Source organism: Pholcus phalangioides, unplaced genomic scaffold (genome assembly GCF_987345545.1).
Source record: "Pholcus phalangioides strain wild (caught in Gottingen) unplaced genomic scaffold, Ppha-v1.0 ptg000010l_1, whole genome shotgun sequence".
In the NCBI taxonomy this organism is placed as follows: Eukaryota; Metazoa; Arthropoda; class Arachnida; order Araneae; family Pholcidae; genus Pholcus; species Pholcus phalangioides.
The window spans coordinates 6,207,784-6,227,409 of NW_028301603.1; the positions used below are offsets into that span (position 1 = coordinate 6,207,784).

Genomic DNA, 19,626 nt, shown 5'->3' on the forward strand with positions numbered 1-19,626 from the left:
ATATTACTTACTTTATATTACTTACTATAGTGAGGTGTTTGAATCTTTTTACTTTCACACTATAAATTCTTATAACAGTTTCTTATAAATACTCCTTATTTTGAAACACTTATTAAAATTTCATTCCTGCATTATTTCCTCTTACATTTCTCACTATCGATATTTAAATAATTTATTTTTTGTATTATTTTAATATATATATGTTTTTTTTTAAACTTGTTTCAATTTTTTGCTGAAAACTTAACATTTTTCATTTAGTATTTCCACACACTGTCTTAAATATACATTCTAAACTATTTTAGATAATTTTTAAATTAAATTTTGAGTTCAGATATTTTTTGTGAGGATTTTCAATTCACCATTTTACAAACGAAAGATAAAAGTATTGGACTTTCATTACAGACTTTCACAATACAAATACAGCATAGACAGGAACAATGACATCTAAGAGTCAACACAACGTACACAGAGCGACGAGAAGCTTCCTTTCTTCAGTCTTCATAATCGCGATTTTTGTCACCTATATCGATAACAGCAATGGCGACGAATACTGGGAGAAAGTTGGCTGCCATAAAGTCGGTAAGTCGCAGTATCACAGTTATAAAAATTATTAATATGAATAAAAAAATTCATATAAACACGGTTTAATTAATATTGGAGAAAACACTTCCATGGAAAAAAAGAAATTCTTAACAAAAATACTTCTGTGTAGTTGTGGAACCGCAGAGCAACGCCACGCTGAGTCGCTCAAAAACCTGTTTTTAAGGTGTGACTTATAGAATTTCTACTGATTTTTCACGTCAAAACCGGTCTCTTTGACGCACGTCTCGCCATTGGTCTGGAACTCGTTTAACTCATTTGAACATCCTGAAACCACATGATGATCTCCCATATCATGCATGAATTGTAGAAGTTTTCCTAAAAGCAGAATTTCTGCGCCATTGGTTAAAAACCTGAAATTCAGGTTTTTCAATCAATTGACGTTCCCATACTGTACGCGGCGCAGAAAACCTGCTGTTAGGAAAACCCAGCTTTAAGATGCTGATAACTGATAAAACATATAACTGATCTATTTAGAAAAACAAATGACATTGAATCCAGATTTTTTCGTCAAATTTAACAAAACCAAGTTGGAATTGGCGAGTTTCAACTTGTTTATGTAGAAAATGATATTGAAACTGCTGAGGGATATCTGTAATTTTCGGCCCTGTTTGGCCATGGCTAATCTTAATTCATCTCAAACGGCCTAAATTGGCTTGTGATACACTCTTTACCTAGGTCAAACTAATTTTCAAAGCAAAATTCTACTTAAAAGCCAACCGCGGGGCCGGTTCTGCATTTGTGCATCTGGTGTGGTTCCATCCTGCTAGTGTCCATCTATTCTGGTGTGACGTCACTCCATCGTTGACTAGGGTAGCGCAGAAGATGCTATATCTGACGCTGCCCCGCAGATGTAGAATAGCCGTGCTTGAAGCATCGACGCAAAATACAAGAAGACCAAGGCGAAATATTCCCAGCTTGGAATCGATTGTCGGCTGAGATAGCCTACGTGAAATTTATGAAAATATGTTTTCCAATTATATGTTTCAATGTTTTTCCAGTAGACATCAACGCATGTTACGAAAAGAACTTTGACGTGAAACCGCAAGACGCTTTTCATGATGCTATTACCCATCTCCGACGTTAAATCGGTGACTATACCCACGCTAAACGTCTTGGAACCTACATTTATTTTAAGAATTAGGTCACCAAAATTATAAATTATCATCGTTATTTTTCCCTCTTACAATACAGCGGAACTCCGAAATGTTAAGCAATGACGATCGAAACTTTATGTCACATTCGAGGATGAGGAATTGATATTTTTGGCTTGGGAATTCTCCATCCTTTTTCCTCGATTGGAAAGAAGAGGGCGTTACATTTTTCGGAAACATTCCTATGCATTAATAGCAATATGGAATTACGGATAGTGTCACTGGACATAGATCAATGTAATAAGAGAAGCTTATCGTCACCCAGGAGACTGCGCGGAGAATATATAGACGTTATCTTTGTTAGTAGAGATATGGAAAGAGAGTGTGAGATGACTACACAGTTATGAAGAATGGAAATGTGCCATTATGTTCTACAACGTTGAGTACAGCCACAGCCTCACATACAAATCTGCGATAACTTTAAGAATTATCTTCTTCGAGAATTGTTTATTTTATAATGATGAAATTATATATATTTTTTTTTTGAGACTCGGCCATATTGATGCAATTTTAATGCTTCAGCTGATGTGAGATGTGACATATACAGAGTTTCCTATAAATTCGTAAATAGTTTGAATATTGATAAGAATTGAAGGAATTGGCACGTTTTAATTGCCCGTAAAAGTTATGGAAATGCATTCGAACATTGGTGGATATCAATTATTGGTGGAGGTATTATTTTACTTCGGCCACGAAAAGCTGACTGAATTCTTACGAACGTTTCAGACACACAAGTGATTGAAGAGAGGCTCAGGTCAAATCACTTCGGATTTGCTTCCGTGCAGCGTCCTCTATCGAAAAAAAGTTTGAAGCAATTTTTTTTTTCTGTTCCAAAAAAATCTCCCTTCGTGAGAATAAACCACATTGAGATACACTAATTTAATGAATTTTTTAACATATTTACAAATTTATGGGCCACCCTGTTCCCATGTAACGCCAAAGCCGTTCAAGGAAGATTGATCTTAGAGACAGGCAACTTCCACTTAATATCAGAAAATAGACACTAGATGGAATCCCATGATTTAGCTTATGATACTCCAAGTTTTAGACAATCCCTGAAATACCAATTTAGCTGTCACGATCAATCACGAGCGTTTTACAAACTGTTCTTCCGGACTCAGTTGTTTCCAATATTCACACATCTCTCTTATTTAGTTTTCTTCTTTATCGTGAAATACATTTTAATTCAGCTGCAGACTGCTTTATGCTGGTAAATAATCTGGTTATTCCAACAAAATTGGAAATTTCGCCGATAATTGGCAACAATTTTGTTGGCTTTTTTTCCAAACTACCGGTTGGCCATCCCTCTGTTTCAAGCAATCAACAAGCAGTATCGATTCAGATTGTGAACGTCAGATTTTGTATTTAAACTATATGATTCCTGAAAAACTAACACATATAATTTCGATTGTCAACCGGGCCGTGTATCATTATGATAAATTTATTTTGCCTTATTCTCCATTTGCTTCTCAGGGCATATGCAGAGGGTCAGTCTCCCCGGATGTTCTCAATTCGAAGCCGTGATGAACGCTTGCCGTGGTTTCTGCACATCGTACGCTGTTCCATCTTCGCAATCGACTCTGATGGTCAATCCTAACCAACGGATAACATCCATCGGAGAGTGCTGCAGCATCTTGGAGACCGAAGACGTAAGAATATAATATGTACAGGGCGATACCGAACTCATGAGAAAGCTTTAATAGGGCTGGTAGAGCTCGCTAACCTCATTTGAATGTTTGCATATGGAGCACGATGATGCTATAGAGGATGAAGTATTTGATATAATATGGCGTCATTATATACATATTGAGAATGGGCATGCTTCCAAGCATTAAATGTCTCCAACATGTACATTAATAGTTATGAAGTGATTTTGGTTCAAACGACGTGTCATACAGTTCCTTCATGTGTCAAAAATATTGGCATGCGTAATTCTCGAAAAGTTTTAGATTTAGTAAGTGCTGTCGTCTTTCAAAGTTTGTCCCATAATTTCAGAATCATCTGGTGGGCAATATACAGTCAATTCGCGATAACTCGAACTGCAGTAGCTTGAATATTTGTTTAAAAATCAAAGTTTTCACTCAACCCTAGAACTTTTTCCGTATTTTTAAAGTTAAAATTTTCCCTTAACTCGAAGTTTTCTTCCTTTAAGTCGAAATTTTGGGAATGAGTGAAATTTAAAAAGTAGCATTTAGCAATAGAATTTAACAGTTAGCAATAGAATGCAGCAGTTTATCAATAGAATGCAGCAGTTTATCAATAAATTTAGCATTTATCAATAAAATTTAGCATTTATCAATAAAATTTAGCATTTATCAATAAAATTTAGCATTTATCAATAAAATTTAGCATTTATCAATAAAATTTAGCATTTATCAATAAAATTTAGCATATTTTTAGTACCGCTAGACATTGTGCACTAAAAACTACTGCTTGTATCAACATGTTCTCCACACAGATTATTGCTGATATTTTTCTGTGCAATGAACTAAAAGTTTAGAATACTGCAAAATATTTTGAGACATGATTGTTTACGTTGAAGAACCACAAATTTTTCTTCAAAAATACTTGATATTCTCAATTCAAAAGCATGTAAGTATTAAAGTTTCAAAAATGTTGCTTAGTTTTTAGTTCATTACGCAGCCTGAACTGTCGAAAATACAGTGGGAAAGTTCCATAGAGATATTTTAAAAAATATCCGCGCGCTATGAAGTTTTCGTGAAATGTTGTTCACTTCACGAAAAATTTCAAAAAAAAATCACAAATCTTCAGAAAATGCATTCAACGGTTTCATCATCGGATTTAGATCCTTAAACTCATTTTACTTAATTGGCAATAACTTCGCTTCTAGTTATTGTAGAGACAAAAAATGAAATAGTTTTGCATTTCAGAATAACTGCACTTTCAAATGAACGCTTAAAATCAATTAAAACTTTTTTGTGAAATTCGTCATTTGAAGACAGGCAGTCGCCTTAAGACTCGTGATGAGACATGGATTCTTCAAGATTCCCTTAAGTATCTCGACAGTATGAGATATATGAAATGATCAGTAGCTGGTCCTTTGGTTCTTTCACATATGTTCTTTGAACCAATCATCGTTTCATGATAAAACCTACTGTTGGAGTTGACCATCACCAGCATCGAAGAGGTGAATCCCGTCTGTAATGAGATTCAAATTCCTCATTTAGCCAACGGGAAACTCATCGATGAGAATATTATACCCCCTACAAGATATTGTTCCTACACTATGGTGCATCCACGTGTCATAGCCAATGCAATAGATCCACACTCGGAATATTACGTGGATCACAACTGCTGAAAGCAGGAGGGCAAGCGTTAATGTGATGGTTCCTAGTTGTGTATAACATTAATGCGCCTACTAGCGTCAAACTATCTTTTTTCTTGAATTTAGAGAGAAAATACCTCAAATATTTGATGGAGGACGTAAAATTTCGTTCTATTATCTGTCTTCAATACGATTTGCATTAACCTATCCCGAAATAGATCGATTTTCCTCAAAGAAAACCGCGGTGTATTTCACTGATTGGTTGAATAGAGAGAGCTGTGATGGAAATTAGCATAAAACCGAGATGCATTTTCAACCTCCTACACAAAGATTCTTCTCACCTCTTATATATTGACAATCATTTTTACTTTTATTTACTAAAACTTTTTTTTTTATGGAATTTTCGTGGAAATATTGAGCTTATGTTTGTTCACGTTTGTAATGGATTTCCTCCTATACTTGGAGAAAGCTGTGGGAGAATAATTTGTTTGAACTTTGGAGATGTTTAAACATCGGCACAAGAGATTTTTAAAGTTATGTGAATAATACTGCGCGAGATTCGTATTGTAATTAACTGTCTGAATCCTTTGAGAATCTTCTCCGTAATGATTGTAAACACCGCAAACTGGTAATGGATCCACCATTTTGTTTTTTGTTACTGAAATAATCATGATGAAAAATTAATGATTGTGTGTGGATGATATTCCATTAATCTTGTTTTTTTACTTGTTTATTTACTTGCGAGATGTTCAAAATTTACGTTGTGTTTGATACGAATTTGAATTTTACAAAAAAATTGTACTTCCAGTATCAAAAATCGCAATGGGAATAACAAAAAAAAATATTTAAATTTTGTCATGCGCAAAAAATGCACATATAAATTAAATACTCTTCATAGCTACACGTGCCGATACTTAAGCTCGCGTTTTCTATCACGCGTTTCCTTTGTCGCAAAGAAGCTGTCGCAAATGTTAGTTCGACACGTAGTAAGGAGAATACAAGGTGAAAGTGACAAGTTCTGTCAAACGAAAAGGAGGACAGACGAACCTAAGTGGGACATCCTATCAACCCTGTCCTATCTCAAAAAGTTTTCGAGCTATTCTGGATAATCGATTATTATGGAAAAAAAGTGCGTCAAGTCTGTAAAAAATCAGAATTTGTGAAATTTCTGAAAGACTCACTCGCAAACCAAGCACATATTTGGAAAAAGCAGAAAATATGCTATAAGGTGACATTAATTTTTATCGAAATATCGGGAACACTGGAGAACAACAAAAGCTGAAAGTCTGGAAAGTTCAAAATCAAATCATCGTCAAACTTTTTAATTGTCAATTTCTCAAATATCCTTCTAATCGATCGAATTCACCAAAAACTTGTCCATTACACCATATTTCACAAGAGCCTACAATAAACTATATCTGTGTTCTGGTGCAAGAGAAATTTAGTCTTTTATTGGCAATACATCACTGAATGTATTGCCAACAAAAGACGGGTAGATATTCGACGAAAATTCAGAATTGGTGGATACAAATTTTTGTGACAACTTGATTTTGCAGAAAAAGTCCTATGAGGTGACATTACCACTTCTACAGGATATCTATATTTGATAGCAAGCTTCAAGCGTTGAGAGGTAGGTGAAGTAAAATCGAATAGTGCCCCAAAATCTACTAAAATTACTTCGACGAATGGATATTTCAGTGATGTATTGCAAACAAAGACTTATTTCCCCCGAATTAAATCACCGGTATGGTTTACTGTAGGCTCTTCGGAAAGCTGGTGCGATGAAAAATGTTTCGGTAAATTTGTTCGATTGTAGCTAGGAGGGTTTAGCGGAATTGACGATTTAAAATTTTGGTGACAACTCCATTTTCAACTCTTTGCCAGTCTTGTGGCAAACGCTTTTGTGGCTCTCCATTAAATCTAGATATTTCAATAAAACTGGTATCACTTCATTGAATGTTTCTTGCTCTTTCAAATTATGTGCTTAGTTTGCAGGTCTTTTGGGAACTTCGCAAATTTTGGATTTTTCAGACTTGGTGCATTTTTTCCATCACCTATTATCCACCATAACTCGAAAACGGTTCGAAATAGGACAGTGTTGGTAGGGTGCTTCATGTTCCATTTGGGCTTGTCTATCACTGTCTTTCGTTTGGCAGAACATGTCACGTTCACCCTGTATCATTCCGACAATAATTACCATCCTACTTTGAAGGATGGGAAAAAGCACAGGAACTATTCCACAAGTTCAAATGAGAGCATCTGTAAAACATGATTTTACATGAAAAAATCGTGAGACGTGATTTCAATAAAAACCCTCTGAGATACGATTTCAGTAGAAGACTCTTTGAAAGGGGGAACTTTGACACTCTTTGGAACAATGGCTTTCTTTTGGATACAAAATTTCAATGGATACAACAATCTCAAGTGGAGTCCCTCAATTAATTGTTCTTGGCCCCATACTTTACATTTTTTATGGATAAACTCGATCAGTTTATCAATGGGATGGTTCGAAAATTTTCAGGTAGCATGAAGCTAATGGAGGTTGTGGGAAATGATCGATAGAAAGTTGCTCCAGACTTACTTAAATATGATCGCAGCATGCCTAATAAAGGGAGCATCAGATTCAGCGTTGATAAGTGCATGGGTGCTCATTTTGGCTCTAACAATTCAGGTCTTACTTATCTGTTGAATAGCAATATTATTCCGGATGCAACTAGGTTTTCATTGACGAGCGGCTTAGGATTGTTCAGCGCTGATCAAAAAATCAAATAGAATGCTCGGTTTTTCCGTTGAAATGGTGTCTTCGCGTTCTCCTAAAGAGATCCTTCCACTTTTCAGGTCTTAGTTCGCCCTGGACTGGAGTATAAGATTTTGGAGACCGTACCTACAGAGGGACGTAGAATCGGTTGACGGAATGCAGACAAGAGCTACGCGTGCTCTTGTTGGTACACAAAGCTTGAGCTATGAAAAGAGACTTGATTTTTTAAATATTTTTCTTTAGAATAACTTGGGTGTCATGGAGATATGATTGAATTATTAAAAATTTTCTAAGGGATCGATATGATGCATCATGAAATATTTTTATACTGTTATTCCAATATTTCGACTTGGGGACACCAGTATCACTTAGCAAGATATTGTTTTTCTTAACAAGGTTGTTACTAAATGGGTTAGTTTAACCCGGTTGTAGTGAACTCTACCACAACTGATACGTTTGAAAAAAAACACGATGTTTACAATTTGGTGAATCGAGAAGCTATCCATATTTAAATGGCAGACAACCATAGCTTTTTTATGGGCAGTGTATTTAATTTTATCGTAATCATTAGTTTTTGTTAGTTTTATTTTAGTGTGTATCTGATACTTATTGGTGCTGTAGTTTTGATATGTTTGGCATTCTTATTTTTTATGGGAATTTTTTTTTCAGCCACTTCGATGGGTATTTTGCCTATTGTGACCTTTGTCTTGTTTGTGTATTTCTATAAACACTATTTCAACAAAAGATTCGTTGAGACATGATTTCAATAAAATGTTCTTTGAGACATAATTTCAGTGGAAGACGCTTTGAGACACGATATCAATGAAACACTCATCGAGACACGATTTCAATGAAAAATTCGTTGATACACGACTTCAATGAAAGTCGATTAATCATCAAGACACCAATTATTGATCAAGAGACACGAACTTATTACTAATCAATTACGCCTAAGATTCGGAGACACGAAAATCACAAATGGATTACTAAGATGCATGTTATGCTTCGTGAATAGCTTTTGCAGTAACAAAACTTAGGAATTCATTAACTGCATGACATACTTTCTGAGTGACTGAAAGCGACACGGACCTTATCAACCAATCATAGAGATTCCAATTACTCAACAAAACATGAATTTCGAGTGTCTCACTGGAGCACGAACTTCGCAAATAACTCATTAAGATGTGAACCTACTGAAAGACTCACTGTTACATGAATTTCATAAATACCTTTCCGAGACAAAAACCTCAAGCCCAAACTTTTGCTTACTTTAAGAAAAATCTCGATGAGGTCAGACTCAAAGAATGACTCGAGCTAAATAAAGCATCCGTATAGTGCGCACGCAATGCATTCACACATGTAATCGCATGATTCTACACTTCCAAGACGTCATGTACTCGAAAGTGCCACTCAATTCGAATGGACATCTCCGAACGCCAAGAAACGAGGCGTATTCGAGAGAGAATCGAGACTTGGCTCGAAGGTAAAAGGATTCTTTAGGGCGAACGTCCCCAAGGCAATTTTTCTCCCACGTGCATATAAGATGAAAAAAATGAAGTGCCTACACGTGTGTGGATAAGCGTATCTACGTCACGTGCGTCACCCCTTCCTTATTTTAAATCCAATTTCTAACAAATTTCTTTTATTTTATTTCCGAAATTCCCGCTTTTCTTAAGAACCTTCTTGGCCTCTCTCTTACTAGACTCCTCCCTAGAAATAGGTGGAAGAAAGGACGAGTCATAGAAATACACTTCGTGTGTACCTTTCATAGATTTCATCATGTGCATTTATTTTTGAATCGGCAATAAAAAGCAAAATGGCTCCTCCACCTACTCCTCTTCTTTTGTTTACTCGATCTTTATCTTTGGCAAAAATAAAAATGTCTCCGCGTTTTATGCATAAATATGTTTTGCATTGTGAATTGTAACAACGACTTGTATTCTTCATAAATTCTACGAGAATTTTCGCAACTTACAATATTATTCATTTAACGATCGTATCTTTGATATTCAAAATAATTTCAACCATCCCCGAGTCAGGGGGTTCTTAACCTTTTACAGTCGCGACCCAAAATCAAGATCAGTTTAGTAACCCATGGGTGTATTTATTTTTCGAAATTGGTATAACCAAGGATGTAATACGTGCATTTTTAACAGGACTGTAAGTACGAATCATTCAGGAAGCCCTTGTGAATCAAGTCTTGATCGTGACCCATGGCTGAACAATACATAGCTGTAAGTGGATATCTTGGAAGCCCCTACGAATCAAGTTTGAATCAGGACCCATAGCTCAAAAGACCCTGGCTGTAACCGGATGTTTACGATCCGTTTCGGATGACCGCGCTAGTCGAATTTCTTCCGTGACCCATAACTCAATAGCCCCTGGCTGTTAGCCGATCTAAACGACCCATCTCGTAACCCTGGTCTGGACCCCTTCCGGGCTGGAAATACCAGCCTACCAATTTTAATTCTTTAAAAGATCATATTGTCGTCTCTCAATGTCGGAGGCGTCGTAAGTATCCGAGCCTAGGTGCTCCCATACGTTAAGATGGTCCTGGTTCTATGAGCATTTCTGCTAATTTCGGAAATTTCACTTAGAAGGTTTAATTATTAACATCTGAAAAAAAAAAAAATCACAGGTCTCTGTGGATCCTTTCAGACACCTATCATGGCTCCCCTTAAAATAGACCAGTACCACAAATGAGATATATGGCCCCGGGTATAGAAAGACCGCCTCAAAGTTCATGATTCGTATCTACATAGCAACTTGTACCTAGTCTAATCGGGCCGCCTTAGTGGGTGAAGTAAATGTTAGTATAAATGAGAGAGCTAATTTTAGCAATTCATGAAATATGAGCTTCACTAAAAGCCCGTCATATATGAAATTAGACTAAGAAGACCAGCAATGAGAGAAGCCACACTAAACATAAATGCTACGTAATTGACTCAAGTGATTTATACTGATCACTTGAGGAGATCAGTAAGTCACTTGATCAGCCTGCGGTACATTTTTAGATCACTCAAGTTTTCAAAATAATGAAGTGGCCCACTCTATCCAAAAGGTTAAGCACCCTTGATATACAGTCAAACCTCGTTAGTGCGTCACCCGGTTAACACGTCACTCCACTTACCGGATCACTTTTGTGGAAGTCCCAATTGTCCTCAGACAGGAATTGGCAAGCTATGGTCCAGATCATTTAAGTGACCCGCAGCACATTCACAGGTCAACTAAGTGGTCCGCGGCACATTATCCTTTCAGTTATGTGGTCCGCCGCACACCTAAGTGGCCTGCAGTGCATTCAATGGCCGCGATGGTGGTCGAGTGGTCATAGTGACGGGCTCGCATCGCGAGGATCCGGGTTCGAACCCCACCGTCGCCATAGTGGAGGTCAGCTGAATTTTTTTTTTTTTTTTCTTTTGTGGTTCCCAACTTCGAGTCGCGAATGCGAGCTGATATCCCCGTTATAAAGTCTCGTACAACGATACAATTATTCAATCATTACACTTCATTCACAGTCAGAAAAAAGTTGATGGCAGATGGCAGCACAAGACAAGCATTACACAGAAGCAAACTTCACACCAGATTCCTTACACATGTGCACACATTCCAACATGCACCAATTCGTTAGAAGTCCCGCAGAGGAATAGAAAGAGGTGCATGTGTGTCTGGTTCAGTAGTAGTAGTGCTTTCAATGATCCCTTAAACAACCTGAGGATTATTTACAGATCACTTCTGTGGCCCGCAAGACGTTTTTAATTCAATGAAGTTGCACATTGTCTACGAAAGGAAAGGCAGTCTTGATAAACCTAGGACATCCTTTGGTACAATAGAGTAATCATCCATAAAAAATTTTGTGGATTATCGGTCTATGTTGGAACCTTGGTCACTTTCTAAAGTGATGATCTAAAGACATCTTGAGCTTAAAGGTCCAGAAAAAACTTCAAGATGGAACAGGGGTAGCCCTGCTCATGGTTTTGAAACAGAAACCTGTTCTAAGTTGCCCGAGCAAAATCCTAAATCCTAAATATGACATAGTGGCCTGTGGGTTCCGACTGAAATTGGCAATCAGTGCATACCCCTGAGTCATTTCTTAGCCATCCTGGACTAGTAGTGCTATTTTCGCCATGGTTGTATATGTTTTATTTTTAAACTACTTAGAGTTTAATATTACCCATATTGGGTTATTAATCTAGGGGGAAAAGAAAGCTTAAGTAGGCTGGAGGAAAAATAGAAAGCAGAAAGTGTCACTCAACAGGGCAGTGACAGAATGTCACTTCATCAGCCTGTTAGGACGTCATTAAGTTATAATTAATGCTATTCTTTTAACACTAATCATTCATCATAATGCATATATTACCTACTCTCATTTTTATGTTCAGCGTCAACTATAGATCATATTAATAAATGCGATTATATGTTATTAAATGCAGTTAATTATGATTATTTGATTAAATATATATTATATACAAAATTTGATATTTTGCAGTTGGTCTAATTATTTACACTATATATAGTTGCTTATATACATTTTTCACAATCCCGGTACCTCCGGTCTTTTCATAACCAGAAAGTTTTTAGGTCTGGAAAAAGCTGATATCTGATCTTTTGGGTAAGTGGATATTTCCCTAAGATGTTGGTATTCTGACTCTTCAAGAGTTTGGAAGAGATTATTAGCCAGCTTTTGTGCAAATGCGTGTATGGTGGGCATTGCAGTATCCTTTCTTATACTTCTATTTCTGATGAACCAATTGGCTCCCAGCATAGCTCTTATTGTTTTGTTTTGATATTGTTCTAATTTAACCATGTGTTGATTGCTCGAGTAGAGCCACACTGGTGCAGCATATAAAAGTATGGATCTGATAGCCATTTTGTATACATTTAATTTGTTCTTGATTGTCAATGTTGATCTGCTTGCAAGTATGCGTTTTAAAGTGTGTTTTGCTACGTCTGCTCTTCGTATTACATAATTGCGTTGTTGCACAAATGTCAATCGTTTGTCAATTATTATTCCCAGGTATTTAGTACTTATAACAGGTTCAATGAATTTCCCCCCAACCACTATTCCGGCATCTGGGGGTAGATCTAGTTTTCCTGTGATCACATAAATACTGTCTTGTCTGCATTAAGTTTAACTCTGCTGTTTTCGCACCATGATTCGACTTGATCAATTAATTCTTGTAAATTACTTAATGCCTTCTGTGGTTTTCTATCTGTACAAATTATCATTGAATCGTCTGCGTACAGCGCAGTAATACCCTTAATTGCCACTGGAAAATCATTCATGTGATAATTGTGGAGGCAAGGTCCTATAACACTGCCTTGCACTATAGATGATCTAATTCGTCTAGTTGTAGATATTGTGTCATTGATTTTTACATAAAAAGTTCTTGCTACGAGATAATGACGTACAATTTTAATTATGCTAAAGGGTAGGGCCATTCCAATCATTTTATAGAGCAACCCCTCATGCCACACTTTGTCAAATGACTTACTTAAATCCAACAGTGCAACTGCAGCTGTATCATGATAAATTCTAGCTTCTTGGAGTGTTTCTATAACTCTTAATAATTGTGTGGTTGTAGAATGACCGTCTCTAAATCCATGTTGTTCGGGCCCAATTGTTGGATGAGACTTTTCGTAAGTGTTGATACGTGTTACCACAACTCTCTCGAATAACTTTCCAAAATTACTAAGCAATGAGATGGGTCTCCAATTGCTTGGAAAGTGCAAATCTTGGCCAGCTTTTGGTATAATTTTAACAATTGCTGTTTTCCAGTTAGATGGGAAATATTTGAGCTCCAGCAATCTATTAAAAATTTTGACAATATATTCTAAAATATTATTGGGCAAATTCTTCAGTGCCATATTTGAAATTAGGTCATGCCCAGATGCTTTCCGAATTTTCAAATGTTTTATTATTGTTTTTAATTCATTGATATCTGTTGGAGTGAGAGCTGTTTGTGTTTCAGGTGGAGGATTATCAAAATATTCATTAATAGTTCTAAGCACTCTCTCGACCTGAACATTTGAAGTATTAGTGTTTGGTGAGAATTGCAGTTCAAAGGTATCTGCAAATACTTCTACCTTATCTTCATCTGTATATACCAGTCCATGCGGGCCATGTATAGATGTAAGTCTTTGGCTACGGGGTTTTTGTGCTCTATAAATTTTATAGAACGACCCATCCTCACAATTAGCATCTTCTAGGAACCTTAGAAATCGTTCACTTGTAAATTCCCTGATTTCTCGACGTGTATTGTTTCGTAATGTTGTATATCTGAGCCTATGTGTAGCATCTCTGGTTCTTTGCCACCTTCTTCTAGCTCTATTCTTTTCTCTTATCATTTCCCTCAGATATCTGGGGAGTGCTAATGGGTTGTTTTCGTTTGACCTTTCCCGAGTGGAATTATTAACAGTGTCCTGCAATTTTTGTGTTAATGAGTTTATTTCATTTTCTATATCTATGGTACACTCACTAGCATTATCTGGTGTTTCAATTCCTGTAAGCACTTGCCTATATAGTGGCCAGTTTGTAATTTTTTTGATTTTTTGTTGTATGGGAATTTCGAAATCAACATCAATAATTGTTGGAATGTGATCTGATGTAAGTGCAGATATTACCTCTACTGCTAAAGGAACACTGAGGTTTTTGACCAGTGTAATATCTAGGACGTCTGGTGTTCGGTTGCTGTCATCCGGATAGTGTGTCGCAGCACTTGGCCCGTATGTAATAATATTTTTATTTCTGCAATACTGCTCTAATATACGTCCTGCTGCATTGTAATTATTTTAATTCCAAATTGGTGATTTAGAATTTAAATCACCGCTAAGAATTGTTGCATAATTGCAGTCAAATATATGATTTAACAGAGAGATATCAAATTGATTATTTGGTGGTTTGTATAAAACACAAATTCGGATTTTTCTAGTGCTAGTGAGGTGCAGATCCACTGCCAACGCTTCGCAATCTCGGGAATGTGGGAGGTCAACAATGTCATAATTTAAATGCCTTTTGATATATAAGGCTACTCCCCCTCCTCTTTCGTGCGTTCTATCTTTCCTTATACAATCATAATTTGCTATCTTAGCTGTATAACATGGTTTTAAAAATGTTTCGCAAATTAACATCAGATCAAAATCTTCATCTGCAACAATTTCTCTTAATTCTTGGAGATCACGAATAATACCTCTGGCGTTCCACGCCATGATCTTGAGATATTTTATTTGGTGTGAACTATTATTGAACATTGGTGAAGTTTACCGATAATAGTTTCATAGATATTTCAGTAAAGCTATCAATAAATACTGAGTATTTTTCTTGATATGTCTTAGCTTGTAATATGTTATTAAAACATTTTCTCATTAGACCCATTAACTCCTGCAAGGGGAATGATATCTCATTATTACCGGTATTCACAATCTGGGACACCTCCCCATCTATCCTGTTGGGAGGGATCTTTGCGGTTACCTCATTATTTACACTTTCCCTACGTTCAACTGCAATAGTTGATGTGGGTATAATTTCTGGTACAGAGTATACATTATTGTTTGTTTCAGTCATGTTAACATCTTTTGATGTCATTGTGTTTTTGTTAGTTTCTATTTTGTTATTTTCCACCTCTTCGTGGACATTTGCAACTTTTGCATATGTCTTATGCCTTCTTGTAGGTCTATTATTTACTTCTGTTGGGTTTTGCTGTTGAGGTAATTCCTCAGCTTCAATGTCTATTTTGTCAATTTCATCGTCACTTGAACTTGTGACGGAAAAAAGCCTGGGCTTTGGTGGTCTAAGTTTTTGTGACCCAGTAACTGCTTTAGGACCAGATTTTTTAAGGTTCCCCGGGTACTTTTTACATCCTCGGAAACTCGCCGGATGTCAAACTGTCAAATTTAGAAAGTAGTGAAAAACGCAAAATTTGATTTCAAATTTTTATTGCATTTGAATTTTAAAAAATAAAAAAATCACATATTACAAATTTCAAACACGTTGAATACATTCTGCATAGTCTGTAGAAGAGCAAGCACATCACAAAACTATCAAAGTATACATTAAAAACTAAAGACGGAATGCGTTTTTCCGGAAAATCATAAAATTGGAGTTGATTCCAAAAATTATAATAAACTGGAAAGGAAAAGAGTAATTTTTCAGGGTTTTTCAAAAACGAACGATTCAGAAACATTCGATACTTGGCGGCTTCCCACCCCCCGTTTTGCCCTAATAACACGTAAACGATTTGGGTAGATTATTGATTAGATTTAGATCAGATTAGGTTTGCTGAACATTGTTCAGCGGTGGTCAAAAAAGCGAATAGACTGCTTGGTTTCATTTTCAAAAAGGTCTCTTCGGGCTCTCCTAAAGTCATTCTTCCGCTTTTTCGAGGCTTAGTTCGTCCTGGACTGGAGTATGCTGTAAGGTTTTGGAGACCATACCTACAGAGGGACATAGACTTGGTTGAAGGGGTGCAGAGAAGAGCTACGCGTGTCCTTATTGGCACACGGGGCTTGAATTATGAAGAGATAATCCATTTCTTGAATATGTTTACATTGGATGAACGCAGGTGTCGAGGAGATATGATCGAAGTGTTCAAAATTTTCAATGGGATGGATAGGATGGACCATGAACTTTTAGTACACCGCCAATTGACTGCTTTTACAAGGGGACACCAGTATCGATTGGTGAGGGACAATGCGAGGTTATGGTGCCGCAGGGAATTTTTCTCTAATAGGGTTGTTAATAAATGGAATAGCTTACCCCCGGAGGTAGTAAATTGTAACACAATTAACACGTTTAAAAAGAAATACGATAAACATGTTGGGGTAAATCGAGAAACTCTATCCATACTTAGAATAACACAACCATAAGTATTCTTTATGGGCGTTGTATAATATTTTATCATGTGTATACATTGTTTATAATTTTTGTTAATTGCATTTTTAATTGGGTTGCTGTATTTTTGAAATATGTGACATCCATATTTTTATGGGCATCTTTTTCTCAGCCACCTCGTTGGGCATTTTGCCTTTTGTGACATTGTATTTGTATTTGTATTTTTACAGTCGTTGCTAGTGAAATCGGCCCACACTGATTTCAAGTTCGGCAAGGGTTCATTTTTGTTCTTTGGGGCGAAATTGCTGCTGGCGTCTCTTCGCGATGGCCCACAGATTTTCAAATCGGGTAAATTTGCAGGCCAGGGAAACCCATTAAGTTTATTTCCTTCAAGTCTTTGTCGTCTTTGAAGTATGACTAGTGGTGGAATCTTGTTGGAAAGAAAGTGAAGTCATCTTCAAAAATAAATCTTCGGGTGATGGTAACATGAAATGGTCCAAGACTTCTTGGTATACACTAGAACAGCGGTTCTTAACCGGTGTTCCGCGGAGCCCTAAAGGCTCCCAGGGGCTCCGCGGCCGCTCGAGGAAAATGAAAAAGAAACACTAAATTTGAAAAAAATAATAATAATTATAAATGTTTTTGAATATTAAAAATGAGTCAGCAACTTTGATGAATAAATAAAGAATAGGCCTACGGGCTCCGCCATAGAAATTACATTCCAGAAAGGGGTCCGTGGGTCAAAAGAGGTAGAGAACCGCTGTGCACTAGAGTTTACATTACATTCAAAATACAAAGCTTTCCTGGGCCTCCAGCGTTGATGCAAGGGAGGTAGCAAATTTCACTGATACGATTCAAACATCGTTTAGTGAATGTTCGGGTTTTAGAATGCCTTGATGACCGTGGGACGTGGAAAAACATTGACTCGTCACTGAAAAGTACGTTCTCCCAGTCTGATGGACCCCATGCAAGCATATTTTGGCGCATCATACTCTTGCAGTTTTTGGCTTGGGAGCGAGAAGTATCTGTTTCTTAGGTACATGCGACTGAAATCCAAATTTACGCATTCGTCTGAGTGCGGTGGAGGATGATGATGCCCTCACTCTTGTGTTTTTCCTCTGTGATTAAATCGCAAACTTCTGAAACGGTTTTTTCTTCGCGATTTTTTTTTCAACCGTCCATTTTGACGATTTGTAGTAAAACATTTTACTAACACTCGCTTGAGGACATCTTGCTTTTCGGGCAATTTCTTGTTGAGTTAAGCCTTCTTTCCGTATCCTGACTATGGGAAGTCTGGTAGAAATCCGAACGTTTTTCTTTCTGCAAGTTTTCAAGGTAAAACTTTCTAAAACCTGCTTGCTAGCAGGTATTTATAGAAGTAGAACATGCGCAATAGGAATTTTTTGCTAATTTTGCCCTCAGCGTCAACCAATGAGAAATATATTCACAAAGATTTTTTTCATTCTTCTTTAGATTATTCTAATTTTAAAAGGATGACGTCACTCTCCGCTCTATTATACGAAGGTTTTTAACAACTGGCTATTGCGAAGATGAATTCTTTTTGGAAAGAGAGAAAATTCAACAAATTTTTTCTGCAACAGCCAGTTGTTAAGAACCTTCGTATTGTAGCGGAGAGTGACGTCATCCTTTCATAAGGAGCCATCTGGGGGCAGCGTCATCAGTTGTGAGCTTGGCCTGAGAGGTCCGGCCGTTCATGTTAGGGTCCCTTTCAGTTTACACGAGCTCCAAGGAAAGATTGAGAGGTTCGTTGCCTTTGTAGTCTAGTGGTCTAGAGCTTCCAGCTGGAGAGTGAAAGGACGTAAATTCGACTTCCCGCGAAAGGCAGTTGAATTTTCTCTTTTTCCAAAAAATTAATCTTCACAAAAACCAGTTGTTAAAAGCCAGTTGTTAACTTTATTAATGATTGAAATTTTTTTTTTTTAAGTATTCTATATTGATTTTGAGTGAAGGCGTAAAAAATACATGATATCTCCAAGTCTTCAGAGCACGGCCATTTTTCTTCTCATTCATTTATACTGTTTATTTTTAAGATATCATTTCTTTTAAAGCAACACAAAAAAGCATCCGTTTTTCACTATATCCTAATTTTTTTTTCGAATGGAAGTTGTATTCACACATAGCAATCCACAGCAGGCGTAAAGAAACAATTCTTCAACCACATTTTGGGGAGGAAACACAGCGTTTTTAACAAAATTTGTATACTTACTCATTAAAACTCTAAAGCTTTTCAAACACACCCTCGTATAAATGTATATTTCGTCTTCGTAACACGCATTGTGACAATACAGGAAGGGGGGGGGGGAAAGGAAGTATAGATATATATATATATAAATATATTCGTTTGATGAAATACTTTCTCGTGAAAAGAATTCGAAACTTTCATTATTCACAAGTTCATTCCCATTTATATCAATTTAGTTCTTGTTTCGGGACGGAAACCGAGCAACTGATTCCTTTCTCGCAATTTCATCTTCTTATATATATATATAAAGAAAAGAAAGCCATTCTTCTTAATAATTTTTCTTCTTATGTGATGGGAAAATATAGAAGAAATCTTCTCCTCGAGTGCTTCTCGGCTCTAAAAATAAGATATGTTGTAGAAAATGATATCATCATCATCACCAGCTATCATCATTTCTTTTTTGTTATTCTCTCTCTCTCTCTCATGAGGAGAAAAAGAAATGGCGAAAAACGTAACTCGAGAGATTGTGTAAAAGTTATTTTTATTCCTCTTTTTTTCATTCGATTCAAACTATCGTGATAATGAAAATTTATTGTATTTTGTGTCTTATGAGGGTATTCAAAAAATTGCATGTCGTCATGACATGTGAAGCGTTGAATAATAATTGTTGACATGCTGAGATTGCTGAGGTTTTTAACCTCAACGTCACAGTATTGGTATGTGTTTATTTTTCAGTAGTGATTGGAGTGATCCCGAGGATTTCATTCCTTGGAGACTTGGTTTAGACGAATTTGCTCG

At 36.6% G+C, this 19,626-nt stretch overlaps 1 protein-coding gene across 1 annotated transcript in view; it reads left to right on the forward strand.

The window, feature by feature from the left end:
* Positions 1 to 19,626, forward strand: part of LOC149080801 (thyrostimulin alpha-2 subunit-like) — a 106,009-nt gene that overhangs the window by 59,816 nt on the left and 26,567 nt on the right. Inside the window, exons 2-3 of the mRNA XM_089237292.1 lie at positions 403 to 579; positions 3,228 to 3,403. Coding sequence (XP_089093418.1) covers positions 438 to 579; positions 3,228 to 3,403 — 318 coding nt within the window. The 5' untranslated portion in view covers positions 403 to 437. The remainder of the gene's footprint in view (positions 1 to 402; positions 580 to 3,227; positions 3,404 to 19,626) is intronic.